Source organism: Symphalangus syndactylus, chromosome 24, assembly GCF_028878055.3.
Source record: "Symphalangus syndactylus isolate Jambi chromosome 24, NHGRI_mSymSyn1-v2.1_pri, whole genome shotgun sequence".
Lineage (NCBI taxonomy): Eukaryota > Metazoa > Chordata > Mammalia > Primates > Hylobatidae > Symphalangus > Symphalangus syndactylus.
The window spans coordinates 39,298,831-39,321,041 of NC_072446.2; the positions used below are offsets into that span (position 1 = coordinate 39,298,831).

At 45.2% G+C, this 22,211-nt stretch overlaps 1 protein-coding gene and 1 long non-coding RNA gene across 2 annotated transcripts in view; one reads left to right on the plus strand and one right to left on the minus strand.

The window, feature by feature from the left end:
- Positions 1–3,689: 3,689 nt before the first annotated feature.
- LOC129474318 (putative BPIFA4P protein) lies at positions 3,690–20,529 on the minus strand. The gene is made up of 9 exons (XM_055265543.1): positions 20,493–20,529; positions 15,833–15,946; positions 14,685–14,832; positions 12,511–12,615; positions 11,473–11,622; positions 8,928–9,009; positions 8,248–8,311; positions 6,359–6,438; positions 3,690–4,111 (listed from the first exon to the last, which is right to left on the minus strand). Exons 2-8 carry the CDS (start codon positions 15,930–15,932, stop codon positions 6,398–6,400), a joined length of 690 nt encoding a protein of 229 aa, XP_055121518.1. The 5' UTR covers positions 15,933–15,946; positions 20,493–20,529; the 3' UTR covers positions 3,690–4,111; positions 6,359–6,397.
- The window catches only part of LOC129474319 (uncharacterized), a 33,762-nt gene continuing 29,055 nt past the window's right edge, over positions 17,505–22,211 (plus strand). The window contains exon 1 of the long non-coding RNA XR_008654517.2: positions 17,505–17,635. This is a non-coding gene — a long non-coding RNA (uncharacterized lncRNA). The remainder of the gene's footprint in view (positions 17,636–22,211) is intronic.

Genomic DNA, 22,211 nt, shown 5'->3' on the forward strand with positions numbered 1-22,211 from the left:
TTAGGGAAAAAAATGCACCAAGCTAAAAAATGTTGCACACAGTACCAGGATTGCCATGGACCTCTTAAGGCATGCCCATGGGTTCAATGGTAAAACCCTTGCTCTCCTGGGAAATTGGCTTTCAAGGAGTTTGACTTTGAAAAAAATTCATTTATCCATCCACCCAATCGTTATTTACTGTGGGCCAACTGTGTGCCAAGCACTGTGCTTGACTCCAGGGAATAACAGTCACCCTATTCCCCAGCAGCTTATCATCTGGCAAGGGAATCAGAACAAGGTGAAATAAACAAGAAACCAAATAACCATAAATTGTATTATGGGGAAAAAGCTTAATGTGAGATTGGAAATAGCAAGGAGGCCACATTAGACCAGGGTTAGGGAAGGTCTCAGGTGACATTCGAGCAGAGCCCAGGAGGAGAGGAGGAGATGGAGCCAGGCTTTAGTATAAAAATGGGGAAGGGGAGCCAGGCAGAGGGAACCATGAGGGCAAAGGCCCTCGGGTGGGAAAGGGCTCGGCAGGTTGGAGGAAGAAAGGAAGACAGTAGTGGCTGTCTATGGGGTGAGAAGTCTGTACCCACGTGCCCAGGGAGAGGGCCTGTCTCACATCCCTGGCTGCAGGAAGAGGCTGTCCAGTGGGACAAGGAGGCAGGAACCTCCCTTGGCAGAACTCTGGGCCAAGCAGGCTTATGCACACCTGTGAGCTCCAATGGCCACTTGGGGTGGCCACTTCCCCTCCTTGGGGCTCTAAGGAAATTCCAAGTCCCTAGCAAAAGGCAGAGGTCCCCAAACTCCAGGGAACAGCAGAAGAGGCAGAAGCATTAAATGCAGGTTCCTGAATCTGATTTAGTAGGGGCTGGGGGGAGGTGCTGGGAGCTGCCTTTGGAATGAACACCCTAGGGAGATGATGCAGGGGATTCAGTCCATACTTTGAGAGTTACTCTTCTAAGGAATGGAATTCATTATTCATCTAATCATTCATTCGTTCCATTCTTTACATATATATATATGTATATATATATATACATATGTATATGTATATATATATATACATATGTATATGTATATATATATATACATATGTATATGTATATATGTTTGTGTGTGTATATTGTTTAACATAAATATGCTTAACAACTACACTGAACTAGGGGCTGGAACTTTAATCCAAACGCGAATTTCCTTAAAATGGCAGGGGAAGAGAGAGTGGGGACCGTTTCTGAATGGCATATTGGGTTTGACAAAGGAAGAGTTGATCTTGTCTGGGTTCTGAGGGCGGCCTGGAGAGGGCAAAGGGAAAATGGAAAAGCTGGAATTTCCAGGGGAGCATCACTGAATTTTGGAGGGAGAGATGGGACTTGTAAAAATGCAGATTCTTAGGTCACCTCTGATGAATTGAGTCAGGCTCTCTGAGGGGGATCCTGGGAATCAGCTTCTGGACAATTCTGATGCACACAGTGTGTGAAGATCACTTAGCTGAAATAATAACAGTGATACTAGCTAACAGTTATTGAGTGCTGACTGAGCTCCAGGGCAAGCTAAGTGCTTTACCTGTAATGACTTATTCAATTCTCAACACAACCCTTTGCAGTAGGTACTGTTATTATTGGCCTCCTTTTGCAGAGGCACAGAAATGTTAAGTAAAATCCCCAAATCCACCCAGCTGGGGAGGGGTGGGGCTCGGATGGGAGCCAGGTAGCCTGGCCTGCAGGAGGGAGCTCAGAGGAGCTGTTGCTCATTCCCCACCAACTGCTTCATCCCACACCCCATTCTGCTGCCCAACATGATCCTCAGCCCCCATTCCCCCAGCCACAAGCATTGCAAGGAGAGGCAGGAAGAATAATAATGGCAGATAGATGTTGAGCCCTGACTCTGGAGTCACTTGTCTAAGGATACACAGCTGGTAAATGTGGAGCTAGGATTTGAACTTGGGCCACCTGGCTCTAATAGGCTCTACCTTGTTTCTGGATAAATTCACTTACAGCCCTTGACCTTCCCCTGCAGGGGTCTGCAAGCCTGTTCTGTCCAGCTGCATTTCCTCTTATATACTACAGAGGCCACTAAGATTCTGTGGGACACACATGGGAAATGCCAACATTTTCAGAGAGTTGATCCACCAGATGGACTGAAGACTGCAGGTCTCACCATAACCATGAACACTCTGGACCACAAGGGGGCAGGAACCAACCTGTCAAGCCCCGAGGCTTACCTAGCAGGAGTGTTCTCAGGAGGAAAGGAGGAAGGCAGGTCATTAAAGATAACCAGCTAGGCACAGCCTCACCTGCCCTTAAATGTCAGCCAGTAGGAAGAGGAAACGGGCATGGGTCCTTCTTTTAAAAATGCACATTCAACCTGTTTGATCATTAATTTTATTCTTCAAGCAACTTGGCTTCTCTTCTGCTTCCGGCTGCCTTTCTCAAAGGGACCAAACTTGCTTTCTGTCTTCTTCCATTTTCCGCTTTTGGATCCCAATCCCCCTTTTATTAATTTTCTCAAACATGTGTCACCCAATATTTGCTCATTTTGCTTCAGCTGATCCTAAATTCTCATGGTTACTGGAGATAGCTGCAGCACTAAATTTCTTCACCTGGATCCTCTGGGAATTGGGGAACTGTCTTTGGGAGAGGGATTTTGTGACTCTGAGGGCCACATTCTCCATGCTATTGTGCAGTGTGTGGCATCTCCCAGGAGCGAGCATTTATCAGGGAGTTGGCAGGTTTCACTGAGCCCCTCCATGTGCCAAGCAGTGAACAGGACAGATAAAAATCCAGTCCAGTGTTCAGCCCTGAGGTTGGAACAAGCTGAGGAGGCAGCACAAGAAAGCCAGTGTGATCGGAGCAAGTGAGACAAGGGGAGAGTGGTGGGGACGGGGTCAGGAACGTGAATATGGACACAAACAGTGTGCCCACAGGCCCAGTGAGGACCCAAACTTTCATTCTAAGGCAGACGTAGGTTTGAGTCCTGACTCTCTCATTATTAGAGGTGCAGCTTGCACACATCACTGCACCTCTTTGAGCCTCAGTTTTCTCACCTATTCAAGAGAAAACAACAGTTACTTCCTAGGTTTATCATGAGAATTAAATTAGAATAATACTTTGGAGAAGGAAGCCATATTTAAAAAAAAATGATGGCCGGTTGCAGTGGCTCACGTCTGTAATCCCAGCATTTTGGGAGGCTGAGGCAGGTGGATCACTTGAGTCCAGGAGTTCAAGACCAGCCTGGCCAACATGGTGAAACTCCATCTTTACTAAAAAATAGGAAGATTTGCTGGGCATGGTGGCACACGCCTGTAGTCTGAGCTACTCAGGAGGCTGAGGCAGGAGAATTTCTTGAACCTGGAAGGCGGAGGTTGCAGTGATCCGAGATCACACCACTGCACTCCAGCCTGGACGACAGAGCAAAACTCCATCTTAAAAAAAAAATGAGCAAAGGTCGAAGGTGAGGAAGGAGAGGCAGTGAATAGCAGCATGTGTTTTGGGAAGTTTGGTGATACAGGGAAGAAAAATGGAGTTACCAGGGCCAGGATAAAATTTCTCCCATAAATCACAACTTTGTAGGCTGTTCCTGCCTGAGGGCTCTGGGAAGATGAGATCAACATTCCCACTGCACAGTGAGGAGACTGTGGCCAAGAGGATGGAGCCACCCAAGGTCACAAAATTAGTTCAGAAAACATCCCAGACAAGACAGGAAATCTTTTAAAAATTTTAATTAGCCTTTGGGAAACATCATGCCAGAGTTTTCAGATGTTTATGAGATAATGGATAAATCAACCCAAGTATCCTCCCCTGCTTTCCCGACTTTTGTTATCATGACCAGACTCACCACCATCTCTGGCTACATTGCCCCCATCCACATGGCGCTGTGGAAGCTGGACAGTTTGCAGTTCAGAGCTGCTAAAAATTTATTGTGGGAAGATTACAGGGAATCAGCACATGGGTTCTGGTGAGGATTTACAGGGAAATAACCTCCGTATCCGGAGAAGCAGGGGATCTTTTGGTCCAGGGTGGGTCATGCAATTCCAGGCATCAGCTGAATAATCAACACGATCTACGCAGGTGGTGTCCTGGAGTGTGGAGGACATTCCAGGGAGGAGATTAAGATGCAGAAGCTGATTCTGTGTGAGATAATCCAGGTATTAGTAAATTTCATACCCTTTCTTCCGGTCAGAACTGACAGCCTTTCCCACGTCTGCCCTCCCACTCCGCACTGGCACGACTGCTGTCCGTGGTGCTGAAGTCTATTCCTGTCGGGACACCCATCCACTGCCTCTCTCTGGATAACGTTTTCTCATTGTTTCCCTGGACTTCCTCTCATCGATTAAGGTGGCTCTTCCTCGTCGCCTTGGCCTACTTCACAACACAATAATACAAAATATCACCAGGTACCCTAGCTAATCAAAAGACATTTCTTACTTTTAATATTGGCAACTCAGTCACATGTATAAAACACTTTATAGGCTAAACCAAACATGTCTGTAAGCTGAATATAATATGGAGCGGGGGTCACAGATTTGGGACTTCTGTGCTAAGTGGCAGCCTAGATATATTGGCAGGAATACATGAGATGCCCTAGACCTTTCAACGTTTTGCAACTGCCAGCCGATTTACTTAGAGAGAGCTGCATTGTCCAATATGGTAGCCACTAGTCACCCATGGATATCAACATTTGAAATGCAGCTACTCCACATTGAAATGTGCTGTAAGTATAAAATACACATCAGACCAAAGACTTACTGCAAAAATAGAATGTAAAATATTTTATTACTTTCATATTGATTCCATGTTAAAATGATAATATTTTGGATATGGTGGGTAAATATAAACTAGTAAGGTTAATATAATCTGTTTCTTTTTCCTTTTAAAGATGGCCTTGCCAGAAAATTCAAAATTACTTGTGTGTCTCTTGTTATATTTCTATTGGATAACATTGGTTTAGAGTATTACATAACTAAGCTAATTAACTCAAGGATGTAGATTCCATTATGGTGTTGGGCACTTAATTTTTTATGTCCCCTGTCATGGACTGTACCTTCTTACAGCCCGATTCATCACATGTGACCTTGTTCTCACAAAGCATGTGTACAGCATAGCTTATTACATGCTTATCCTTACTCCTCAGGGGAGGATACCTCTGTCCCCCATGACTCCTATGGGCAGTCACCCAGAGCTTCTCCCCATTGCCCAGAGCTTCTCCCCATTGCCCAGAGCATCAGACCCTTTCCTGCTTCTGTGTACTTGCACATGCTGTATCTTCTGCTTATAATGTCTTTTCTCACAAAGTGAGTCTTTATCATTTTTCAATACCCAGTTTAAATCTTGCCTCTTCTGTAAAGACTCCTAGAAGTCCCCTGGCTACTGGATCTTGCCTCTCTACTTCCATAGAACCTCAACTGAGCACCTCAATGCACATGAAATTGCCGATTTATTTGTTTTATCTCTTGCTAGGCTGGGAGCTCTTGAGGTCGGGGCCAAGTGTGATTCGTTTTTGTAATCCTGGAACTTGGGATAAAACAGGGAATAGATGAAGTCCCTGACTTCATGAGGTCTAAATTCTTTTAAGATGTGGAGAGAAAAGATACAAATAATATAGTGGGAAGTCAGATAATAATGAGTGGTATGAAGAAAAGTAAAGCAGGGAAGAGAGTGGTGGATGTGCCACTTTTGAGAGACCTGAGATGGTGACATCTGAGCAGAGTGTATTCAGCACCAAAGAGTTGCAAATACATACATGATAAATGAATGAATAATGACATCTCCTTTTATAGAAAATCCCTTCCTTTTCTCTGCCAAATATCACTCTTGTAAAGATGTCTCCTACAACTGAGTTCCCTACACACTCCAGCCCATGTCGGCCTCTTTCTTTACTTCAGAAAGGCAAGTTCCTTCATTCCTGCCTCAGGGACTTTGCACATGTTCATCCTCTTGCTTGTGATACTTTTCTCCTGGGCCTCGGCACAACTCCTTCTGCCTTATCATTCAGGGCTCAGCTGAAATGTCTGTTCCCCAAAGAGCCTCTGTCTGACTATATTAATTTGATGACTCTCTCTCTGCCCCCACCCCAGTTACTTTTGCCCACATCCTCCTGCTTTGTTTTCTTCTGAATACCCACCATCCTCTGGAATTTAGTTGACTATATATTTATTTCCTTGTTCACTGTTAGTATTCCCAACTAGAATACAAGCTCTAGGAAATCAGATTCCTTGTCCATCTTGTTCACTGCTGTATTCCTAACATGTGGAATAGAGTCTAGCATATAGTAGAGGCTTAACTAAAATTTAACAAATGAATGAGTAACACACTTATAATGACCCTAAAGGCCAAAGGTCATCACTAAGCAATGGAAACATGCTCTGGTTTCTCACCGGATTGCTACAAACATAGCTTCTTCACTTTGGGGACATTTAGATGGTGACTTGGTACTTTTCCTGCAGCAGGACCAGATCTAGAATGCAAAAGAGATACCTCAGACAGTGGGGGTGGAGGAGGATCAGAGAGGCCAGGGAAATTTCCCCCTTGGAACAGCACTGGGAGCAGAATAGGGATGAGAAATGAGCCCAAGGTGTGGAGACAGAAGGCTGAGGCTGGAAGCTCTTATTTGCCACTGGCTGGCTTGTATGATTTAACTGACAGTTCTTTATCCATGCAGTACAGTGACTACCAGTGTGGGCTCTATAGCTGGAGGATGTAGGTTTACTCTGGCTCTGACATTTTCTTCCATGGAAATATGGGCAAACATTTTGATCTTCCTTTGTTTCTGTTTCCTCATCTTTAAAATGCAGATAGTGATAATACCTAGTTCACGGAATTGTGTGGACTGATCAAATTAACATATATAAAGTCTGCAAAGAGCCTGGCACATAGTAAAAGCATTTAATATGCATTTAGCTTTTATTGTTATTATTTTTTACTAAGTAATCTTAGGCAAATTGCTTAAAGTTATTGGATCTTGGTTTCCTTATCTACAGATTAGGAGCAACCACTTCCTCCCAAGCTAATCACATAAGAGCTCCTACACTGGAATGAGACAGTGGAGAAAGGTGCCATTACTACAGCCGGAGTCTCCATTCACCTGGCCGTCTCTCTGAAGGGATGGCCCATAGTAGAGCTAAGGTGTTGGTTGAGCTGTCCCATTCATTCGAGTGGGCCTGGAAACACAAGCTTTGGGAGTTTTTAGGCTCATCCAGATTAGTTGCCTGAAGCTTCCTACCTCATAAGTAGTGAGTTCTGGCCGGGCTCACTGGTAGTGGCTCACACCTGTAATCCCAGCACTTTAGGAGGCTGAGGCGGGTGGATCACTTGAAGTCAGGAGTTCAAGACCAGCCTGGCCAACACAATGAAACCCCATCTCTACTAAAAATACAAAAATTAGCTAGGGGTGGTGATGCCTGCCTGTAATCCCAGCTACTTGGGAGGCTGAGGCAGGAGAATCGCTTGAACTCTGGAGGCAGAGTTTGCAGTGAGCTGAGATCGCACCACTGCACTCCAGACTGGGCTGGATTCCATCTCAAAAAAAAAAAAAAAAAGTAGTGACTTCCCAGTTAATGGAATAAGCAGAGGTCAGAAAATTGCTTGCTGGGAGAGCCACTTGAGGAATTTTAGAAACTATGGCATCTAGCACTTGGCAGGACTAGTGAATATTCAGTGAATGAAGGCATATACCTTTCAATTCAGCATTTTTTTTTTTTTTTTTTTTTGGTGGAGGAAGTTTGGAATCCTGCTGGGGGCCTGAGCTGCTGAGATTCAATATTGCATTTTTTGCTTTGAGTTCTGGCAGATATGAAAACTTTGGATGCTTGAGGTAGGGACTACTGAAAGGAGGCAGTGTTTGTCTGGGCTGAAAACAGACCAATTTTCTGCCCATCATTTAACATCATACAATTTTAGAGGAGGACAAAGGGAGAATTGGGCAGATTTTCTCCCCTGGAGAAGTTTCCATTCATATCTCAGCTGCTCTAGGCTTTGGGGACAAGAATAGAATTGAAACCAGCAAGTCCTTAGCTAAAGGTGCATGTTCAATTGCTAGTGCAGGCACAGTGCTTCATGTTGGCACACTGGGCTCCCTCAGTAAATGTCAGCTGAGTTTATTATTAAGGTTGTTATTATTAGGGACCATTCCACTTCAGCAGGAAAGAGAATTTTGGTCTAGGAGAAGTGCCAGAGTGAGGTAAGGGGAAATGAAATACAAAGGGTGAGGGAGGGTTCTGAGCTTTCTTCTGGAGGGTTCCTGTCCCTTCCCACCTCCAGCACTTACTAATCAATTCTTTAACCACATGCTGGTCCAGGTTGTAGAGCCATTTATTAATCACAGGACACACCTGAAAGACAAGGAAATAGGCAAAAGTCAAGAGGAGGGCTCCACTAATAACGCCTAAATGGGAGTGAGCAAGGCAAGTTCTCCTAAGCCAACGCATTCTGGGGACAACCAAGTAGATGGGTTTTGGGGGCAGACTGCCCTAGGGTCACAAGCCAGCTCCGCCACTTGGTAGCTGTATGACTTGAGTAAGTCATTGGCCTTCTCTGGAACTTAAATCTGGAAAACGAAGACGATATTGTTACCTGGAGTATGAGATTGTTTGGAGGATGAGATAAGAAAATTCATTTCAGATACTTAGCACAGTGTTTGCATGCTTAGTGAATGTTAATTTTGTGATTACTTATCTCCATCTTACAGATAAGGAAACTGAGTTTTGGGGAGATTTATCTACTCACTTCTGGTCACATGGATGCTCATTTTGACCTGAATGATTAAATAATGTTTGTAAAATACTTCACCAGTGCCTGATTGCAGAATGGAAACTTAATAGATGCCACTCCATCTCTCCCTAACTCTCCTTCCTGGAAGATTTCTTCCCACTTCATTAAGAAGATCCAACCCCCCCATGCTCTGAGTCTCAGCTCAAAAACAGAAGTAATCTGGGTTTGCATACTTACTTTTCGTCCCAGATCATGGGCTACTATGTTTTTCAGGTTTCTCTCTATGTTTGCCACAACAAATTTTGCTGCTGGGGCAAGTCTAAATGAAGAGGCAGAAAATATGCAGAACAGATTAACTTCTCTCAGACTCTCCTTTATCCCCATCACTTCTTTGCTCAATGCCTGTGAACTTCTTCAAGTCCACTCCTTGTTTCCATGGCATTCCATCACCCAGCCGTGTTCTACTGCTCTAATCCACACTCTAGGGCTCTTTAAAATTAATCTTCCAATTTAAATCACCTTGCCCTTATCATTGTTATTCACCATTATATTTTCTGTGACTATTTTGCATCTCCCTCTGGAGATGCTTCTTCAAATTCTGTCACTTTGTTAGGCCCAGCCAACTGGTTTCCTCCAGAAAGCTCTTCTTGACCATCCTAGCCAATTCTATGTTCTCTCCTTCCTTCTCACTTTCCCATTTCTCTGATTACCTGATGCTACAGTAGAACTTATCTCCTCTGCCAGAGGGCCAATGCTTTCATGGAAGGAACAGTGTAACATCGTTCTTTAATTGGGAGAAAGGAGAAAGAAGCAGGGAATAGCATAAAGGTGTCCTTGTGTTCTATGTTCCTGACTCAGTCCCTAATCCTTAACATGTGAGGGTAAATCTCTCTTATTGTCAGTCAAGGGTTTATGTCTTTATTTCTTAAAGAGTTCGCATAGAAATCAGCTATGACCTACTGCTTCCAACCTGAGGTCTCAAATTCCTCACAAAAGAGGGACATGTTTTCTTTAGTATATCATGGGAGAGAGAGGTATTTGCAGAGTTTTCAGAAGGGGAGATGGGCTGTGAATCTGGCCTGGTTCTCACTTATGTCTGAGCATGTCTGGAGGACAGGACCAGGTGTGCAAGGGTGCAGAAAGCATTCCACACCCAGATCTTTCCTGAAACAGTGAGCAACTGAGATGAATCAAAATAAGAAGAAGACAGGATAGAAAATGGACTGGTGATGACTACTGGATTCAGCTAAATGTGGATATCAGCCTTAATTAAAAAAAAAAAAAACTTTAAAAAGAGCTAGGTGTGGTGGCTCATGACTGCAATCCCAGCACTTTGAGAGGCTGAGGCAGGTAGATCAGTTGGGTGCAAGAGTTTGAGACCAGCCTGGGAGACATGGTGAAACTCTGTCTCTACAAAAAACACAAAAATTAGCCAGGCATGGTGGCCTGCGCTTGTAATCTCAGCTATTCAGGAAGCCTAGATGGGAGGATCGCCTGAGCTGGGAAGGCGGAGCTTGCAGTGAGCCGAGATTGCACCACCATTGCACTTCAGCTTGGGCAACTGAGTGAAACCCCGTTTCAAAAAAAATATTTAAAAAGAAGATTTTTAAAAAGAGATTATAAATTTAGAAGTAAACACTAAAACTCTAGTTAATAAAAGGGCAAAACCTCTGAAGACAGTTTCTCTGAAGAGGAAATATCAGAGACTAAGAAATGATGAAATCCTTCTGTACTGGTAGTAAAAGTAATGAAAATAATAGCATTCATGGGATTTTCCTCCTAGTGAAAAGAAGATCTTGTCTTAACATACCTCAGAATAATCATATTCAGCACTTTCCCAGCACCAAGCAGGCTGAAATAAATGAGTGAGTAAGACTGAGAGCCATCTATAGCAGATGCTTGGGGAAGGTATGTATGTATAAAAAAATAAATGTTGTGAAAAAGAGAATAATTGGGATTGATCATATATGGGACAAAACTGCCCAGTGTCAGCTACAGACATGCCACTTGGTTCAGTTCCATTGGTAAGGCATTTGGTGAGTGGTTTGGCAGTGCCATAAAACTTAGAAGTTGTAGAACTGTGTATACTTTTGGAATAATCTTAAAAATCTACAATAAGAAAATAATTCTATTTTGGAAAGTTTCCTGTATCAAAATGTTCTGGGTTATTTATGTTAGCAAAATATTTATCTTTTTAATTAACTAATTATTTTGAGATAGGGTCTTGCTTGTTGCCCCGGCTGGAGTGCAGTGGCATGCTTATGGCTCACTGCAGCCTCAACCTCCTGGGCTCAAGTGATCCTCCCACCTCAGCCTCCCTAGTAGCTGAGACTATAGGTGCCCACCACCACACCTGGCTAATTTTTGTATTTTTTGTATAGACAGGGTTTTGCCATGTTGCCCAGGCTGGTCTTGAACTCCTGGGCTCAAGCTATCCACCTGCCTTGGTCTCCCAAAGTACTGAGATTACAGGCATGAGCCACCTGGTTAGGCCCAAAAAGTTTAGAAATAACCTATCAACAAATGGCCAAGCAATCCTTCTTTTTTTTTTTTGCTTAGTACTGTTTGGTAAGTCTCTTTTCATGTCGATAGAATTATTACTTTTGTAAAAAACAAAATTTTAAAGACACAGAAAGTCCTATTTATTATACACACATCACCATACACACAAAAGCCTAATTTTGTAGGGTATTGTTTTTCTGGTGACATCTTTCAGGTGAAACCTCACTGGGGACGTCATCATAACCAGCTGGACACAGAGAAAGACAGATTGAGAACTCACTGGACTCCAGTTTGGATCCAAATTGCCTCAGGCAAGAGCCTGCAGTTCCCAAAGGCAAGCTCATATCTGTCACCTACATTCTTCTCCAAACGAATCTGGACTTTTATATCCGACTGCATATTAGCTGTGAAGGGCTTCATGGTCAGGAGCCTGTAGGAGGGAAGAGGTAAGGCAGGTGGGAGAGAAGCTCAGAGCTTACCATATCCTCATTTGTTTCTAGAACTAGGGTTATGCAAAACCACCCTGTTAAGGTCATTTTCTCATTCTTCAAAAGAGGCCATTCAGTCCTGGAGAATGGGAATGGCTTTCTCCAAGTCATGCATCCAGCCAGTGGCTAAGTCAGAGGGTTCTGCACTCAGGGAGTCTAACTAATACTTGCTACCTCTGGCTCTGAGGACAGTTAGGAAGGAAAATGTTGATTCTAAGTATGACATCTTATCAAAGCTGGGAAACTGCATCTGACCTTGGAAAGTCCTTTTCTAGAGGTCTCAAACTCCATTGCCTTGATGGCCAGGCTTGAAATGGAAATGAATGAAGTAGACAGGCAATTAGTTTCACAGGGAGCGGTAAAGGCTGTGGTGAACTGGAGAATGCCTGGCCTCTGCAGATGCACCATGCAAACCAGACAAATATATCAGTGGGTCAGATGCAGCCCCTGGGGCGATCTCTAGGCAATAGTGCCACGGAATTGGGGTCCAGAGGTGATTCTGTGTTCTTGTCTTCAGTTACATTCAATCAGAACTAAGTAGACTCATGAAGTCCAAATAAATGAAGGTGGGGGCTGTCTGGATGAGGCAGGGAGAGGAAATCTGCTCAACTCTTCTGCTTTCCCCAGAGAGGCCCCAAGCTTGGAGCACTCAAATATTCTGCAGGCCTCTCATTCTACACATGGGGTGACTCAGGCCCAGAGAGGGTGGATGTTTTGCTCTAACCGCACAGTGAGTCTGTTGCTGAGCCCTTTAGTTAGGGCTCTGCCCACATCTCCCGACTCCTGTGCAAAAGCCGATGCAGCCTGTGAGACCCATAGCTGTGACTTACTGCACAATCAACTCAGACGTGAATGGTACTCGTACAGTGGCCTCCTTTCTTTGAGGGGTGCTCTCGATGGAGACTTGGAGGAGTTGAGGATTTTTCACCTGTATCCTGGGTGAAGAAACAGCACAACACAGGGAGGCTGTGGCTCCTGCTGCAGGTGGACCTCACTTTGTGCAATGGCAGGTCCCTTGCAGAGAAGAAGCTGAATATATGCAAAGATGGTTACTCATTCATTAACCAGGTAGTTTATTGCAAAGTTATTATGTGTTATCAGCACGGGGAATGTATCCCTGAGCAAAAAAAGCTCTTACCTTGATGTATCTCAGAATACTCACATTCAGCACTTTGCCCAGTACCAAGCAGGCTGAAATCACTGAGTGAATAAGACTGAAAACTATATACAGCAGATGCTTGCAGCAGGTATGTATGTATAGGAGAATAAATCCAGTAAATAAATACATATAGAAAGTGATAGGCACAGTGAAAAAAAAGGCCCTACAGGATCAGGAAGATGGAAGGTAATATCGGGAAGAGTGGAATTTCAGACAGGGTAGTCAGGGAAGGTTTATCATAGGAGGTGACGTTTGGGCAGAGTCACGAATGAAGTGAGAATGAGTCATGCAGATAGCCAGGAGAAGGAAAGGACAGGCTTAAGACAGAGCAAGGCTAGGTGCAGTGGCTCACGCCTGTAATCCCAGCACTTTGGGAGGCCAAGGCAGGAGGATCAATTAAGCCTGAGAACTCAAGGCTGCAGTGAGCCATGATTGTGCCACTGCACTCCAGCCTGGGTGACAGAGAAAGATCTTGTCTTGAAAACGAAACAAAGCAAAACAAAAAATCAACTAACCAAACAAAAAATTAGCTGGGCATGGTGGCACGTGTCTATGGTCCCAGCTACTCGGGAGGCTGAGGCAGGAGGATGGCTTGAGCCCAGGAGGTTGAGGCTGCAGTGAGCTGTGGTCACACGACTCACTGAACTCCAGCCTGGGAGACAGAGCAAGACCTTATCTCAAAACAATAATAATAGTAAAAATAAAGAAAACACGGCAAGTGCAAAATCCCTCAGGCTGAAATGTGGCTGGTGTGTTTGAGGAACAGCAACAGGCTTTGTGTGGTTAGCAGGCAGAGAGTGAGGTGAGACTAGTAGAAGAGGTGAGCGAGGTAGCCAGGGCCAGATTGCGTGGAGCCTTGAGGGCCAGTGGTAAGAACTTTGGGCTTGGTTCTGAGGGTGAAGAGAAGACATTGGAGGGTTTGGACAAGGGAGTTACAGGGTCGGCTCCACTTCTTAGAAAGATTTTTCTGGATACTGGCAGAACAGAACAGAGGAGATGAGGGCTGGTGGGTGGAAGCAGGATAATCTGGGGCTGTAAGTCAAGCGGGGAGATGATGGTGGCTCAGATCATCAGAGGTGGAAAAAAAAAGTGCTGAGATGCCTGGGTATGATTTAAAGGCAGAAGTGACAGGCAGGGTTTGGCAACAGGCTGGAAGCAGGTACAAAGGTGACAGAGGAGCCAGGTAGGACATCACGCTTTTTGGCCAGAGCAACTGGATGGATGGAGTTGTCATTAGGTAAGATGGGCTGGGCAGGGGGAGGCATATGTTGGGGCAGGGATGAAGGTGGGAGTCAGCAGTTGAGTTTTGGACATGTTGAGTTTAAGATGCTTGTGAGACAAGGGACCCAGGTTTTCTATATTCTGGTGGCCAGTCTAACCCTAAAGCCCAGCATCATCTAGTGTTAGGATTACCACATTCTTGTTGTTGTTGTTTATTACCTGTGATTGGATGCTTACTGAGGAGAGGAAGATGTGCAAACATTTTACACATATTATTTCACTTAATGTTCACAACAGCCCCTTGGGGGTAGAAGCTATTATTTCCCATTGAACAGGGCAGATGTTGAGGCTCAGAGAAAGGGAGAGATTGGTGATGCTGTCACAGCTGGTGAGCAGCCATCCTCTTCCCAGACAAGGGGACTGAATCCCTGTGTCTTTAGCCCCTCCCCTAGCTTCCCACCGTGGGAGTTTCTCCCAACCAGGGGATCTCAGGCCATCAGAGTTGGAAAGGCTTTTTGCAAGGGAGGGGCCTCTGTGAGGTCAGGAAATGTGGGGAGAGCTCTAACAATCCAACAAACCAGGACAACCTGGATCGGGGGTGGTTGGTGATCAGAGACCACTCACCTAACAGTGTTGATCTCATTGGTGAGTGGAGGCCCCAAGATGTCCAGGAGGCCTGATACACCGTCAAAGGCACTACTCATTGATTTCTGGAGGCCAGTTGTCTGCAGGCTGGGAAGAAAGTCTGCCCTGAGGAGTCCTTGAGTCAAATCTGTAAAGAATGCCCCACCCCCAAACCCAAGTAGACATTTAGATGCCAAAGATCCTCAGATACAACCTTGACCTCCGAGCATGTCCCCTATGTGGCTCTGACTTGTTCAGCTATTTCTGGCTTGCTGGGCTCTGGGCCAAGTTCCAGACATAATCATCCAGCAAATATTCACAGGGGCCTACTATGCACCCAGGCCATGCACCCAGTCTGTTCACCACCCTGGGCACCACTCTGATGGAGCTGGCATTCTTATGGGACTGAGGAGAGACAGATGAAAAAGTAGAGAATAAAGGGACAGGCAGGATTCAGGTGCAAACAAGTGCTGTGAAGGAGTTGGTTTCAAAGTATTTAGCAATGAGCTCAACAGGGGCACTGGCCATAGCTCTGGATCCAGGTCCTGGGCTCCCTGGGCTGTGCCAGGTGTTAATTTCATAGTTGTTTCGCTCATGGGGAAGCTAGAGTTCTGGGGGTGAAGCTGGGATGGTTAGGGCAATGGCGGGCACCTGGAGAGTCTCTAAGCAGGAAATATTTCCCAAATAGTATACCCCAAAATTTCAATGTTTTAACCACGATGACCATGCTGCTGAATATCAGTCCATCCTATGACAAAAAAATAAAAGGCAGGGTGAGGGATTCATTTATGCAGGAGGTCAAGGAAGGGCTTTCTGCAAATGTGGCATTTGAGCAGAGACCTGAAGGAAGGGAGGCAGCCATGTTGACAGGTGGGGAAAGAGTGTTCCAGGCAGAGGGAACAGCAGGTACAAAGGCTGGGACACGGACCAGTCCATGTAGAGCTGGTTCCTTTGATGGTGGGTCTTGATAGATAAAGCACAGCAAGGAGACAGGAAAGAGGGGGCTCTCGGAAAATGAGGATTAAACGATGTTGCAGTCAGGACAGCTAACAATTAATAGTGTTAATTGTGTCCCAGGCACTTTGCTAATGAGAACTTAACTGGCATTGGCTCAGGGTTCTGCATGACCCAAAGCAGGACAGTCTCACCATTAAGGAGCTGGGAAGAAACTCCAGCCAGGACCTCCTGTGCAGAGGATGAGGCAAGCAGCCCACAGAGGAGAACAAAGAGGCTGGAGACATTCAGCATCTTGGGTCAGGTCTCTGTGGAGGATCAGGGCAAAGAGATCATTTGCAAGGACACTTTCTCAGAGGGTCTTCCCAGAGCTTAGATCTGAAGTGGCCACAGAACTCATGTGGACCCATTCACCTATGTCCATTTTACAGATGGGTCTACTGAGGCTCAGCGAGGGACCTGCTTTTCCTCATAGTTTAGAGCAAGAAAGGGAGGGTCCAAGAGATGAAGTCACTTGCCCAAGGCCACACAACCTGTATTTATGCCCAAAAGCTGGACATACGGTTTTTCCTGCAGGGACACTGCCTTCTCCAGCAGGACTGCTCATGGCTGCTGCGAGAGGCTGCATAATGTTAAAGTTATGACAATGGTCTCTGAAGTCCCCCACCTGTTAGCAGCTGTGGGATTGTGGGATTTAGTGCAAGTTGCTTCACCACACGATGTTATGCAGGACACACTATCCTCATTTTACAGCAAAATGGTGGTGGTGATATGCCCTGACTTCAGAGACAGACAGACCTGGGATGGAATCCCAGCTCTGCCACCTACTTGCTGGATACCTTAGGCTTTCCTCATCTGGAAAATGCAGAGGATCCAAACTCATACCTTCCTCTTGCTCTTGTTGTAAGCACTTAGCACAGCACCTTGTACATTGTAAGTGCTTCACGATGGTCACCGCTGTGCTGATGCATCATTATGATCATGATTTTCACTTGACATTTTCAAGGGCTTACCTCACTGAGCTGGTGGGAGAGAGTAGGCTCCGCAGCATGGACAAGAAGGGCCCAGGCTGAAGGACCAGTGCTGGAGTATGTGGACACTGCAGGCCCATTTACTGTGCCCGCTTGAATGGCGCACTCCCTGGGCTAGGAGTGGCCCTCGGGATCTTGACACACCCTCCACACCTCCTGGAAAGGAGGTGCATGCAGATGTTCGTGTGGCTTCCTGGGACTTCAACCAAATGTCAGTGCAAACGGTCCCACTGGGACCTGAGACTAACAGGTAGAGGCTGGTAGGGACCGATTCTCTCCTTAGACACTTGACAGATTCCAAAGAGACTCTCAGCCCGGTCCCAGGTCACTATTCTCATGCAAATTCATAACCCATTTGGTTTAGCATTTTATTTTATTTTATTTTATTTATTTATTTATTTATTTATTTCTGAGACAGAGTTTCACTCTGTTTCCCAGGCTGGAGTGTGGTGTGGTGTGATCTCTGCTCACTGCAACCTCTGCCTCTTGGGATCAAGAAATTCTCCTGCCTCAGCCGCCCATGTCACTGGAATCACAGGCACCCACCACCACGCTTGGCTAATTTTTTTGTATTTTTGGTAGAGACAGGGTTTCACCATGTTGGCCAGGCTGGTTTTGAACTCCTGACCTCAGGTGATCCATCGACTTGGCCTCCCAAAGTGCTAGGATTACAGGCATGAGCCACTGCACCGGGCCAGGTTTAACATTTTAATTTGGGTGATCTGTTTTTAGGCAAGTAGAAAAATTAGAAAATAAAGATATGTACAAAGAGAAAAAAGTAAATAAAAATCAGTTCACAGAGATAACTTCTGTTGTATCTTTTTTCGGAAGTTTTTCTTTCCATAGGTGTGCATTCATGTAACATGATGAGAAACAAAGATTGGCCTGTCATGCTTCTACAGAAGCATTTATTCAAGTAGCAGCACATCAGGACTGTCTACCTCCTTGTCTGCAGAATTTTCTAAGGTATGTGTTGACCGATGTTCATGGAATGTCTCCTCTTTTGGGCTATTTTCATGTTTTTACCCCAGATGACACAGGCAGGAATATCCTTAGGTGTTTTTCTGCATTTACCTGCCACATTATAACCCGTGAAGCATTTTCTAGGAATAACCAACCCTGAAGTTCTTTTTGTTTGTTTGTTTGTGTGTTTTGTTTGTTTTGTGTGTTTGTTTGTTTGTTTGTGTGTGTGTGGTGTTTTGTTCTGTTTTGTTTTGTTTTTGAGATGGAGTTTCGCTCTGTCACCGAGGCTGGAGTGCAGTGGCGCAATCTCACCTCACTGCAACCTCTGCGCAAGCCACAACACCCGGCTAATTTTTTTTTTTTAATTTTAGTAGAGACGGGGTTTCACAGTGTTGCCCAGGCTTGTCGTGAACTCCTAAACTCAGGTAATCTGCCCGCATCAGCCTCCCAAAGTACTGGGATTACAGGCGTGAGCCACCACACCCAGCCTGTTTTTATAAGTATGGAAGCATTCTCTGTGTTCATCCTTCTCACCCTATCCCTGAACCCCAAATGAGGGGTTGCACAGTCCCTGTGAAATCTAAGTTCAAGTTCCATCTACAGAGTTCTGGTTTTGATCACGACAGAGTATCTTGCATCAGACTAACACTCCCAACTAAAGTCAACTATAAGAGATGGAAATCTGTAAAAACAAAGGAGGACATCCATGAGCAACTACATGGGCACAATTTGAAACCCTGTAATTCTTGAGAAAGAGGCATCATTCAAGGCGGGCTCCATATTCACCCCAGCTTTTGCCTGAGTTCATTTTCCAACATGTCAACCAGGGTCCAAGCAAAAAGAGCTAGTCTTACAGGGATGAGGAGACAGAAGTTGGAATTTGGGGCCACCGGAGTGCCTGGGACTTGAGGGGCAAAATCCCAAAGAGGAAGTTCCCCAGGGAAGGAGCCTTGAAATCTCAGCTTTTTAAGCTGCACCCTTGCAGTGTGGGACTCTCAGCCATGTGGCAGAAAATAGCAGCTGAAAGTTAAAAAGCTGAACAGAGGCATCAGCACATCCACTGTGTGATGCTGGGGAAGGAAGCACTAGTTGGAGGTGGGGCCCCTTTGATGGGAGGAACCTTGGTACACATCTTAAGCTCTCAGTGAAGACATAAAACACTGTGATCTAGGAGAAAGGGCCACACCCTAGAAATAGTCTCCCTCTAAAAGAACAAGACCAAAACAGTTCTACCTAATAAAACACAAAGCTAAGCCTAGGCAGGGTCATGATCCATTTCTGCTCTATCTTTCTGACATCTTCGTTTCTGGAAAAAAGATAATGTCATTTCACCATCACGTTCAGCATCCAATAACAATTTACAAGGCATGCATGCTTAAAAAATGACCAAGGGGCTAAAGGCCAAGAAATTAAAATATACAATATAATAAACCCACAGGCAAGTCAAATATTCAAATATTGAGCAGACAACAGGGCAAGAAACCAACAGAGGATAAGGAGGCCCAAGACCTTCAGCATCTTGGGGCAGTACCTGTGGGATACCAGGTAAGTAGAGTCAGCTTCAGGGTCACTCTGAGAGGTTCTCTATGGAGCTAAAGGAGATAGGAGGGAAGCAAAGGAGTCATTTGGACTCATTCCTACCCACCCAACACCCATTTTTTTTTTTTTTTTTGAGATGGAGTCTTGCTCTGTCACCCAGGCTGGAGTCAGTGGCATGATCTCGGTTCACTGCAACCTCTGCCTCCCGGGTTCAAGCTATTCTCTTGCCTCAACCTCCCGAGTAGCTGGGACTACAGGTGCGCACCATCATGCCCAGCTAATTTTTTTATTTTTAGTAGAGACAGGTTTCACCATATTGGCCAGGCTGATCTCAAACTCCTGACCTCATGATCCTCCCACCTCGGCCTCCCAAAGTGCTGGGATTACAGGCATGAGCCACCACACCTGGCCCAATACCCATTTTACAGATGGGACACTGAGGCTTGGATCAGGGTTAAGTTTTCTTAAGGCCAGCTGTAGTTAGTGGCTAGCACCTCGCTCTCCCGTCTTTTAGTTTTTTATACTTTAATCTGCATCTCACTCAAAAAGGTTACTAGGAGAATTCAGCAAGCATTTTGAAAATTGTTTAGCCTAGTGCCACTAAATAGAAGTTAATTTTGGATTTGCAAATTAAAGTTCCTTTTTATCCCTCCCTGGTTCTGACAGTGAGTACCCTTGGAAGACCCACAGACAGTCTGAAGGAGGGGAGGGTGGCCAGGGAGCATCTTTCCTGCTGGGTGTTGGAGGAGTGCCCCAATTCCTTACAACACCCCAATCCTATGAGACAGTTATTGACATGCTTCCTTTACAGAGCAGGAAACGGAAGCTTGGAGAGCCGAGGGCACATGCCCATTCTTCCCTCTTTATTTACAGAATCCTTTTATTTTTGAAGGAAGAAATGTGCTTAACAAAGAAATTATCTTTCCCAACCTTCTTTGCAACCAGGCAAGATCAATGAGATATAAATGGAAATGGTAGGTCGGGGCTTCATCTAGAGTGGCTGACCCAGTTGTAAATTGTATGCTTTTGTTTTCCTCTCCTGCTTTTTCCTAATTACTTATAAGACATGACGACTGGAGCCCAGCAGTTATCTTACTAGCAGGAAGATGAAAGCCACATCTTAAGGGTAGCCAAGGAAGGAGATGGCAGGCTCCGCCAGCCTAACTCTGGGCTTCTCATCATGATTGAAGCCACGATTTTTCATATTCTGTGCTAGAACCAAACACAATTGGTAATAACTGGTAACATGTATCAAAAGCTTTAGTCTGGTTCAGCATCTGATGAAGAGGCAGGTTGGAAAGTGCCATTGCCTTGTGCTTACCTGGATTTCTCTGGTGTGCTGTCGAGACACTCTGGCCTCTGTAGGTTGATTCCCGATGACTCTGTAGGGGGGCAGACTTTATAAATGGCAGGTGATCCCATTGCTGGGGGAGACGTGGCACTGGGTGATGGACAGCTAGGAAGCTGATGGAAAGCCCTTGATTTTACCACGTCTATCCAGTACCTCCAAAGCAAACATTCCTGCCTGGAAGGCCCGGGGGAATGTCAACAACATATTTGAATCTGTACATCACGAATGCCATCAAATGGAGAGGTGCAGACAGTGTGGAGAGCACCGAGAGGGGCTGCAAGTGGGAAGATGGTGTGCAGGAGTCACATTCACATCCCTGCCCCGCTCTGAGATGCTTTTCTCATCTGTACAATAAGCAAAATGGGCCTGGTGACTCTGAGGAAGGAAGCTGCTCGGTCTTCTGTGAGTGGGGAGGCAGAGGGTGTCCTAGCTTCCGTTTACTGGTCTGTGGTCCCAGACCCTTGAGTTCTAGCATGGCGCTGCCCATTTCTTGCTGTTTGATGCTGAGCAGCTCCCAAGCCCTTTCATGATCTCTGTCTCTCCATCTATAGTAATAGTAGCTCACATTGACAGGCAATTTTCACAAATGCATCCTTACCATCTAAGAACTAATTCGCCTCATTTTACAGATGAGAAAACTAAGACTCAAGAGAAGACAAATCTTGCCCAAGGTCCTAGAGCTAGTGTATAATAGAATCAGGATTTGAATCTAGTTCTACCTTCTACAAAAGCTTGTAACCTTCACACTACATCACAATTCCCTCCTTTTAGAGCAGAGCTGTGGTTTCCTTGTAGGGTAGGGGTAACTGTTCTCTATCTCACTGAAGATGTGTGTTCCTTGAAGACTTGAGAACAGATGTGCTCAACCATTTTGAAAGGTTGGGACCCCACTAAAGCCTTAATTGCAAAGATGTCTTAAAACACGTGCATGGTTTGAATGCATGTGTCCCTCCAAAATTCATATGTTGGAACTTAAACCCCAAAGTAGTGGTATTAAGAGGTGGGGCCTGTTGGGAATCAATGAAGTCATAAGGGTTCTGTACTCATGAATAGGACAGTGTCCTTATAAAGGTGGCCTCAGATAGATGCCTGGCCCCTCTACTTCTCTTCTGCCATATGAGGACACAACATTTGTCCCTTTTTGCCCTTCTGTCCTTTCTCTCTTGCGATTGCAGTGAGAAAGTGTCATCTTGGAAGCAGAGAGAAAGCCTTTAGCAGACACTAAGTCTGCTGGCACTTTGATCTTGGACTTCCAGCCTCCAGAACTGTGAGACGTAAATTTCTATTATTTATAAATTACTCAGTCTAAGATATTTTGTTATTGCAGCAGGAACAGGCTGTACTTTCCTGATGGTGGGAACAAGTCTTGCCCTCTTCCCCTCTCAGTCCCTCCAGCCCCTGCAACAGGCATAGCAGGAACACATTCCTTGCATGCTGAGGTTGGAGAGGCACTGCTTAGGTCACCTCTGAATTGCCCAGCACAGGCTTGGCTCAGCTAGATACTCAACAACCTTCCTATTTTTTTTTGAAAATGCATTTTTTTTCTTGCATGCACTAACACAGAAATAAGAGTCAGGTCTAACAAATAAACTTCTGTCAAATTTTGGCATCCCTTTTCAGTTTTTTCTCACTTCCACTTTTTTGCATCATTGTGATTCCAGCTAAGCAAATTCTTAGATCTGTATTTCC